This window comes from Abramis brama (genome assembly GCF_963993115.1).
Source record: "Abramis brama genome assembly, chromosome: 22".
NCBI classification, from domain to species: Eukaryota; Metazoa; Chordata; class Actinopteri; order Cypriniformes; family Leuciscidae; genus Abramis; species Abramis brama.
In genome coordinates this window covers 26,683,393-26,693,478 of record NC_139984.1, presented here as the reverse complement: position 1 = coordinate 26,693,478, position 10,086 = coordinate 26,683,393, and the positions used below count along the sequence as shown (strand labels likewise).

The 10,086-nt window shown below is 34.3% G+C and overlaps 1 protein-coding gene across 1 annotated transcript; it reads left to right on the top strand.

Moving 5' to 3' along the window:
* The first annotated feature begins 920 nt into the window (after positions 1–920).
* LOC311073074 (torsin-1A-like) lies at positions 921–9,948 on the top strand. Its single transcript, XM_084098510.1, has 5 exons — positions 921–1,244; positions 1,571–1,836; positions 2,185–2,351; positions 2,502–2,635; positions 9,500–9,948. The coding sequence occupies exons 1-5, from the start codon at positions 1,100–1,102 to the stop codon at positions 9,748–9,750; spliced, it is 963 nt and encodes a 320-aa protein (XP_083954636.1). The 5' UTR covers positions 921–1,099; the 3' UTR covers positions 9,751–9,948.
* The last annotated feature ends 138 nt before the right edge of the window (positions 9,949–10,086 follow it).

Genomic DNA, 10,086 nt, shown 5'->3' with positions numbered 1-10,086 from the left:
GATATTTACTGAAAAATAATTTCCCCACATCCGTCGAAGATTTTCTGTCTCCTTGGAATGTCAATGTAACAGAAATATGAGATTTTTTTTTTGTCTTGTCTTTTAGCAATATTTCAGTATTTTTACCCGTGTTGAAAAATTTCAATCATAGAATTATCAGTTTACAAAGTGATATTTTTGCCAATAAAGTTCCTTAGCTGTAAATACCTGAAGAAATTATTTGGCAGATCAATTTTTGCAGACAAGTGTTCGAAAAACAGAAGCGAGGGACACTCAAATAAATCTTTTTCAGCCTCACACTTCCTAAATAATTCAAGAGGTTAAATCCAGAGTCATCAGTTCCAGGAGACTTTATTTTATTATTAGCTTACATTTATTTATTTCCAGGCAGCAGAACACATGATCATGATGAGTAAGGTTTGGTATCACTCTCTGTGATGATGGTGTACGTGATTAGATCCAAGTACATATACAGTAAACTCATGAAGAGTTGAATCACACAATGAATACAGAAGTGAATACACAACATGAAAAACAAAGCGATGTTTCATACACATGTATTTAATATATAATATATGAGAGGCTCAACCCGAGCTGATGAGTCAAGCCATTTTCAAGAAACTGCTGAATGTGCATCTTTTTAGGTAACGCTTGACCCATTAATAGTAACACTTACTATTCTGTATCTATTTTTTTTTTTAAAGTTAGTCTATGCTGGACTAACTGGGTCACAGCAATTGTATATTGCTGCCCTGCTGTTGGTTTGAATGCTTCTTGCTCTTCTCATTTGTAAGTCGATTTGGATAAAAGCAAGAATTTTGTGTAGTGGTCATGGTTACAGCGAGTCCAAGACAAAACATAGCCTACTGAAAACTGGAAAAACAAGAATAGCACGTTTTCTTCCTCGTAGTCTGTAAATTAGATTTGTAAGGCGTATGCCATTGCAGCATGTATGTAAAAGGCTATAAAAAGGTTCGAATGAAATAGATGTTTGCTGAAGCCGTGCAATTTACGTCTCTTAATCCGTCAGTTCTCCCTCCGAGTTAGGCGACTTTCTAAAAACAAAACCGTGAACGCTATTGGATGATTCGCTTTCACAATGAAAGCGCGCCTTTTGTTAGTTTTATTGCTGGTGTCTAATATTACATTACCTACAGGTTTTCCGGATGTAATCGCAGCTGCTGCATCTTATGCATTTAACAAATTGTTTGAACGGGACGGTTTGCTGCCTTTTGACCCCAAAGGTGAGTAAAACTGCAAAATGATGTAGGCTAGATATCGTATTTTTTGACGATACCTATATGGTTCAAACAACGTTAAATGTTTCCTTTGTTGAATGTGTCGGATAACGTCCATTCCTTAAAAGCATTTTTGTTTTTGTAGTAAAATTCTATTTTGACAAGGTTATGTGGCTCCAGGTTGAACGTTGACTTGGGAACGATATATGCTACTTTCTTTTGAAATGTTTTTTTTTTTGCTTTCTGCGTTTTTTTTTTTTTTTTTGTTTATAGCACAAATGATCATTGCAAGATAAACAATCTTTGACTTCACATTTCTCCACATCTTTCAGGTTTGGAGAAAGATTTAAGAGACTCTCTCTTTGGGCAGCACATTGCGTCTGATGTTGTACTAAAATCAGTAACATCATTTATGACTGACAGCAAACCAAACAAACCGCTGGTCCTCTCTTTCCATGGGACTACAGGAATTGGAAAAAGCCATGTTGCTAAAATCATCGCAAGAAACATTTATGAAAAGGGAGAAAACAGCAAACATGTTCACATGTATATATCTGAGCATCATTTCCCACACAAAGAAAAGTCAGACTTGTACAGCGTAAGTAAATAAATGGCAGTACTTTAAGCTGCAGCCTAATTTAGCCACAACAAATACCCACAAGACTCTCAGACTCAGAGTTGGCCTGATAGTTGTGGATTTGGGTCATTTACAGTTTCAGTATTTTCATTTTATATGTAATGAAGTTGTGTTTCTGTTAAACGGATTTCTATCTCTGTTACACCATCTTTCGCCCAGTATTTATTACACTGAAAATTTAGTAAATTGTATATTTAAAATTATAATATTAAAGTAAAAATAATGTACATGCCTATTTGTAAAATGACCGTGGGAATATTGCACATATCAGAAGTAATTTCTCTACTAGGATTTGCATGTTCTGTTTAGGCACAGCTAAAGCAGTGGATTTCTGAAAGTGTATCAAGTTTTCCCCGCTCCATGTTCATATTTGATGACATGCAGCCAAAGCTGATTGACTCCATAAAGGCCTTTCTGGACTACAATGCCCATGTTGATGGAGTGTCATTCCACAATGCACTCTTCATTTTTATCAGGTAAAGCTCTCAAATCATGGGTTTGTTTTTCAGATTTCCACAAATGCAGTTGTAGCCAACATAATTAGCTATATAAAATTCAAACGAAGTGGTAGTTAAATAGCTCTACTCTCCCAAAACATTGCCCTAATAAGCTGTGTTTATTCTCAGTAATGCAGGTGGGAATGTGATTGCTGAAGTGGCTCTGGATTCCAGGAGAGAAGGCAAAGATCGGGAAGAGCTATGGATGAACAGCAAGGAGATGGAGACTAAAATCTTTCAAAACATTTTTAATGATAAAAACAGTATGTACTGAAAGATCATTTAAGTATTCTGCAAAATATTTATATTTTCAATGTATTTCAAATGAAGATAAGTTTTGAAAAGTGAAAATAATTGACAGGTATTTAATAGTTCGCTGTCTTCGCAGTGATCGGATGGGCTGGCAAATTGACGCTTGCAGCTCATATTTTAAGCTCAAAGTATAAAGCATATGCGTACATCCAAATACGTATAACCTTTTAAAATACAATCCATATATAAATGTATAAAACAATATAATTGTGGCTCCCTTCCTGGACCTTCGAGGACACCTTTACTGATCAGCAGGTTCAATATGGTTAGGCTTAGTTATGCTTAGGGACATGGACAAGTAAGGTTCCAATAAGGCAGTATCCATTTATGATTTGAATAAATATAATCATACTGAATTAGGGATGCATGCACCAATACCAATACTTTCATTTTTAGTAGGGTACAACGGTGCTAAATATGCACCGGGGTAAAAGGCGTATTTTGTGCTAAACCTGTGGCACAAAAACTTGCTGCAGCACTTTCCAAAACATCTGCTTTTCAAGATGCACGTGGAAATTTGGCTGATCCTTGACGCAGTCGTGGGCAACAGCACAAAGTGGATTCTGTGCTAATTTGATTTAATATTTGATGTTTTTTTAAAATGTTTTTTAAAAAGAAAGATTTAAGTAGCAAATGAGAATCGCTAAAATTATTGAACATATTTTGAGACAAAGGTCCTGTTAATGGTTTTCAGTGTTGTTCAAGCTAATTAAAGCAACAGTTTTTCAATAATGGAAGATTATGTAAAAGTATGGTAATGGGGGTGAAAGGCACAATAGACTTTTCCAATTGTTGACTTTCTTTGCAAGTGCCATATCCGACCAAGCTACAAAGTTTTAAGCATTGTGTAAAAGGGATGTGATAGACAAGCCCACGCGTCTGTGCCGCTGCATGCTTAATCCAGTCTCTTATCAACTCATGCACAACAACTATAGCGTGAATATTTAATTGGTTGAATATTTAATTAGATGCATTTACTTCATAGACATCCTTCTCTTAGCCTACATCACTGTGCCCTATGTTTGCTCTGTTGTCTGTGTTTCTTTGTTTGGACACAAACACGACACACGCTGGCGTATCGGCCCGATACTGAATATTTGGTTGCATTTAGACATCAAATAACTCCTTTCATTTTTAATGTGTATGTCTATGGAGCTTAAAATACGACAATATGATTTGAATTAGAATTGTGTAAATTTGAATTATTTACAAGTGAAATCTAACAAAATTGAATTTTAGGTGGTAGTTTAAATAGTTCTGAATTAGATTTTTTTTAAACGAATATTGAACATTTGAAATTTAACAAATTTAAATGTTTTTATGGCTGAATTTTATAGACGTATTTTCAAACAGCTAGTTTTTTTGTTCTGAATTTGTATACTGCAAATATTCAGTTTAAAAAAATACAGATTCAAGTTTTCAAGATGAAGAAATTCGGAACTTCAAATTCAGTTTTCTAAAATTCAATCTAAAAACTTCAAGTTCAAAAATTCAGATCTTACAGAAAGTAGGTCACAGGTCATCCACAGGGAAGAGTAAAGGATCTCAGATAAGTCGAACAGAGCATTTTGGCTGCACTGCAGTAGTTTTCTGCCGCAAACGCGGTGGTGGTTCAAGAGAATCCGTGTATCTTTCGTTCAGTCGTTTTTTTATTTAATATTAAGAGTAGAAAAATGAGAAAACAGCTTGAGTATTAGATTTCTAATATTCTAGTAATAATAGTCCGCTGCTGCAGTTGCACGAAGCTTACAAAACGCGTGTATTGCAACTATAGGCTACATTTAATTTTCTCATCAAACAACTAGACTAACGAATGGCTCGGTACATCAGAAGAGCCTAGAAAGGGCTTTTTCTCTGTGTAGACCAGCAGTTGGTCTGAATTTGCTATAACCTAGGCTATAGCTTATTTTCTGGATTAGGTTTAGTCACGTTTTATCATGAAACACGCTGTGATTTATTCCAAAGTGACTCAGGCATATATAATGCATTTAACGTTAAATAATCTAAATGTTGACTTTCAAAAGTAGGCGCGCCAAGAAGGCTATTCTCTGTATTTTGGTTCATTTTTAGTGTGCGCTAGAAAGATCTAAAGAGACCGAGACGCGCTAAAGCAGCGCATTATGTTTTATTTATTTTTCAATGGCATTATATTTTGTATTCATTTTGAATGTACACAAATAAAAATATACATTTTACTGTTTCGAATGATGTCATATTATCTGTATGACTATAAATAACAGAGTATTAAGTTATTTCCCAGCAGTGGAACAAATCAAAGTGATAGCTTTCAAAGCTCGCGCATCGCGCTCTCACACAACATAGTAGGCTATCAGTTCTGGCGTTGCTTCATATCGCAGACTATTCATCATCAAAATGAAACACAGTCAACCAAACATATAAAAAGTTATTCTGCCTAATTTAATTGGTCTGCTGTACAATATAAAGGGCAAGCTGTGCCGCACACAGTCCTACTTGTTATTATTTATTCCAAACATTTCCCTTGCTGTGAAGACGCTGATTTAGCCTATACGTGTATTTTGGGACTCGACTGAAGTATGATGCCTTTTTATTTGTATTATAATATAATATATTAAAATACATAATCTTCTGAGTTTTATGATGTAGGCCTTGTGTGTTTTATTAAAATGTATTATAATTTACATCTGAAAAGGATGCACTTTGTGCATTCTCTGACATTATATTTATTTATTTAATTAATATTGAGTATCAATTGATGTTAAACAAAACGGTGTGTTATTTTCTCTGGCAACTAAACTTAAAAAAAAAAAAAAAAAAAAAAAAAACCTTCCAAAGCAAAGCCATTGTGCGTTCTCTCCGCGCTCCGCAGCTTTTCCACACAGATTTTGAGAACTGGCCAGCTAAAAAAAATAGGCCAAAGAAGTAGACTAACGGCTAGTGTCCGGAAATGCGAGGTACGTTCATATTTATAAATAAACATAACTGATTTTGTCTACACCTAAATACATTTCCTAATAATAACAGTGATTAAGCCCAAATGTGGGTGGGGGTAATGAACACAATATGTTTTAGTTTTTTTTTGCCCAAATGGTCTCCACTCTATGCATTTTGTAATAATACAGCAACATTTTTTAACTGACCGTATTTGCCAGAAAATAAGTCGCATGCACATGAGTGCAAGTCACACCGGATCATGTTGAGAGAGAAACGAGTCATAAAAATAATAACATTTTAATATTAGCCTATTCAGCAATAGTGTAAAAGACCTGTAAATAAAATACAACATTTACATGATAAACACTATTAACATGTAGGCTATGTGTTGCCTATTTTACTTTCCCTACTGTATACAACAACAACATTTAGCCTATTTTAAACGCCAAGCCTAAACAAATTTATTTAAATCGAAACGGTCGCGCATCTCTCATTCAGACAAAAGTTTTCATATTTGCAATGTAACATGTGGATGCAAACTATTAATATAAAGAAGGCTTCATACTTCAGTCGAGTCCCAAAATACACGTATAGGCTAAAACAGCGTCTTCACAGCAAGGGAAATGTTTGGAATAACAAGTAGGACTGTGTGCGGCACAGCTTGCCCTTTATATTGTACAACAGACCAATTAAATTAGGCAGAATAACTTTTTATATGTTTGGTTGACTGTGTTTCATTTTGATGATGAATAGTCTGCGATATGAGGCAACGCCAGAACTGATAACCTACTATGTTGTGTGAGAGCGCGATGCGCGAGCGCCATCACTTGGATTTGTTCCACTGCTGGGAAATAACTTAATACTCTGTTATTTATAGTCATACAGATAATATGACATCATCCGAAACAGTAAAATGTATATTTTTATTTGTGTATTCAAAATGACTACAAAATATCATGTCATTGAAAAATAAATAAAACAACATGATGCGCTGCTTTAGCGCGTCTCGGTCTCTTTAGATCTTTCTAGCGCACACCAAAAATGAACCAAATACAGAGAATAGCCTTCTTGGCGCGCCTACTTTTGAAAGTCAACATTTAGATTATTTAACGTTAAATGCATTATATATGCCTGAGTCACTTTGGAATAAATCACAGCGTGTTTCATGATAAAACGTGACTTAGCCTATACAGTCCAGAAAATAGGCTATAGGTTATAGCAAATTCAGACCAACTGCTGGTCTACACAGAGAAAAAGCCCTTTCTAGGCTCTTCTGTTGTACCAAGCCATTCGTTAGTCTAGTTGTTTGATGCAGCTTGTGCAGATGCAGCTTGGTTTTTTGTTTAAAAGAAAAAAATCAGAAATGGCTGTATTTTGTTTTCCAGATGTATTGTTATCATCAAATAATAGTATTAGAAAATTGGACGACATTTCCGATCGTTTTTTAATTTGTAAGATTTATTTGTACGTTTATTGTATTTCATTTGACTGATCCTATCTTTACCCGGAAGTAAATTATACCGTCGTGTGAAGTCATAGATATATACACTAGATGTCGCCTTGGCTACGGCAGTTCATTGGAACAAATGCGTCAATAGAGCCGCCATCTTGGAACAGGGGAGCCCCTCCTCTTTAATGCATCAGCGTCAATGTAGGCTAAGATCTAACGGAAATAATATCACCTAGTTTTTTTGGTTCGTTCCAAGTCAGACATGTATTTATCATTGAGTCCAGAGAAAATTTAAGGTTTTGATATTAAGATAATCTAATTATTTTTCAAAATATAATGCATAGTGCTAGTAGGCCTAAGTTTATTAGTCACATTCTTCCACTTGAGTAAACTTAGAATGAACTATCGCTACTAGTATATATATATATATATATATATATATAAATGAGCAAAACTTGGCCACTAAATATTTAATATTTAATAAATTAAATAATTTTAATGATCACAATTAAAGTTTTAATTTTATTAAATTGAACAAGCACAACATTCAGCATTCAATCAAATAATCTAAAAGATGTATTATTATTAATAATGTTATTTCAACATAATATCTCGTTATTTCGACATAATAGCCTATGTGTGCGTGCAACAAGCAAGATGTGCATTTGTAAATCCGGTGACGCGTGTATTGATTTTTATTAATAAACAAGTGTTTTCTCTGACAGTGTCGACTCGGCTGCAAAGATGAAGTTGACGATCGCCATATTCGTAGTGAACGCGCCTATAGCCTAGAGAGAAATGCACATAATGGATTACATAATCAGAGAGTAGCCTTTTTCTTTTCGTTTTGAATTATTTTGTTTACGTTTAAAGACATTTCAAGATTTGTGTAGGCTATTTGATGTATTTCTCATGTCTGTGTGAGGCATACACTGAGTTTCGCTCAGGATGTATGATGAGATGCGCTCCAGTTCACTTGCAATGCATTTGACCGCGCGGGCGCCTCCATGATTATTATTGTCTGTTATATTATTGTCTGCTTCTTATTTATTAAATCCAGGAAATTGGTTGATGAAAAATGTATTAAAATTAAGATACAATTTATACAAAACGAAATTCACTTTAAAGAAAGGCTTTCTACAAAACAAAACGTAATGAAGTGGTCAAAATCATGTCTGACTCGCTCCATGTCTCTCGATATATATTGCGCATCCTATCTTACTCGTGCTGTTCACTTTTCATAAATCAACATAAATGGAAAAAAAATAACATTAATATTTAAACAAATATGAAACTAAATGCGCTTACCTATTTAATGGCTACAACAGTATAGTAGGCCTACAGACTCTCTATTTGTACAAATTGCTGCACATTCATTTAATTCTGAATTTTGCACACACAAGTTGAAAGGCATTTGTTCAAATCAAGTTCACGGATAATTGTGCGTGCATTTATTAATCATTATGATACTAAAATCATAACAAAGTAGGCTATGCTATGTACAAAAAATCAGATGAGCACAGAATATGAATGCAACATTTAATTACACGTTAAGGCTTCGCACGACGGTGTAATTTACTTCCGGGTAAAGATAGGATCAGTCAAATGAAATACAATAAACGTACAAATAAATATTACAAATTAAAAAACGATCGGAAATGTCGTCCATTTTTCTAATAGGCTAGGCTACTATTATTTGATGACAACAACATTTGGAAAACAAAATACAGCCATTTCTGCTTTTTTTCTTTTAAACAAAAAACCAACCACTTTTTTAAATTTCATCTTTCATTCCAAAATAGAATAATGAATGAATGAAAAAGTACACGGACCGTTTTGTAAGCTTCGTGCAACTGCAGCAGCGGACTATTATTACTAGAATATTAGAAATCTAATACTCAAGCTGTTTTCTCATTTTTCTACTCTTAATATTAAATAAAAAAAACGACTTAACGAAAGATACACGGATTCTCTTGAACCACCACCGCGTTTGCGGCAGAAAACTACTGCAGTGCAGCCAAAATGCTCTGTTCGACTTATCTGAGATCCTTTACTCTTCCCTGTGGATGACCTGTGACCTACTTTCTGTAAGATCTGAATTTTTGAACTTGAATTTTTGAGATTGAATTTTAGAAAACTGAATTTGAAGTTCCGAATTTCTTCATCTTGAAAACTTGAATCTGTATTTTTTTTAAACTGAATATTTTCAGTATACGAATTCAGAACAAAAAAAACTAGCTGTTTGAAAATACGTCTATAAAATTCAGCCATAAAAACATTTCAATTTGTTAAATTTCAAATGTTCAATATTCGTTTAAAAAAAATCAAATTCAGAACTATTTAAACTACCACCTAAAATTCAATTTTGTTAGATTTCACTTGTAAATAATTCAAATTTACACAATTCAAATTCAAATCATATTGTCATATTTTAAGCTCCATATGTCTACAGGTGGATTTCAGCACTCCAGTATCATAGATCATCATCTGGTTGATCACTTCATTCCTTTCCTACCTCTGGAGCTGGAGCATGTGTGTCAGTGCGTCATGGCTGAGATGGTCCATCTGAACATGACTGAAGACATTGATCTGGCAGAGAAAGTGGCCGGAGACATGCCCTTCTTCCCTGAAAAAGAGAAAATATTTTCTGTTAAAGGCTGCAAGTCTGTCAGACAGAAGTTGGTCCTACAAATGGATGAATAGATTAAAGACTTCAGCAGCACTTGTTGTCCAATTAACTTTTAAACATAGCCTACAGTTGAACTGCAATGAAGTATGACCTTACATCTCTGTTTAATTTAACTAATTAATATTTCAGTCTTGATGAGTGACATTGATTTGGAGTCTGAATTGGAGTCTCTGTATTAAAATTTTTATCTAGACCTATGTCCAGTCTGTTTAGTGTTTTTTTTATTATTTATTTTTTGGTAATGGCATGGTAATACCACGTTAAATGTCAGAGAGAGAGAGAGAGAGAGAGAGAGAGAGAGAGTGAGTATGTGCCGCTATGAATCTCTGCTAATATTAATGCGCATGTGT

What these genes read in the sequence shown, in the direction of transcription:
- LOC311073074 (XM_084098510.1), top strand. Translation starts at nt 1,100, where the DNA reads ATGAAAGCGCGCCTTTTGTTAGTTTTATTGCTGGTGTCTAATATTACA. An exon ending in AAAAGTCAGACTTGTACAGC is followed by an intron (nt 1,837 to 2,184) that starts GTAAGTAAATAA and finishes TGTTCTGTTTAG; the next exon opens with GCACAGCTAAAGCAGTGGAT. An exon ending in CATTTTTAATGATAAAAACA is followed by an intron (nt 2,636 to 9,499) that starts GTATGTACTGAA and finishes ATATGTCTACAG; the next exon opens with GTGGATTTCAGCACTCCAGT.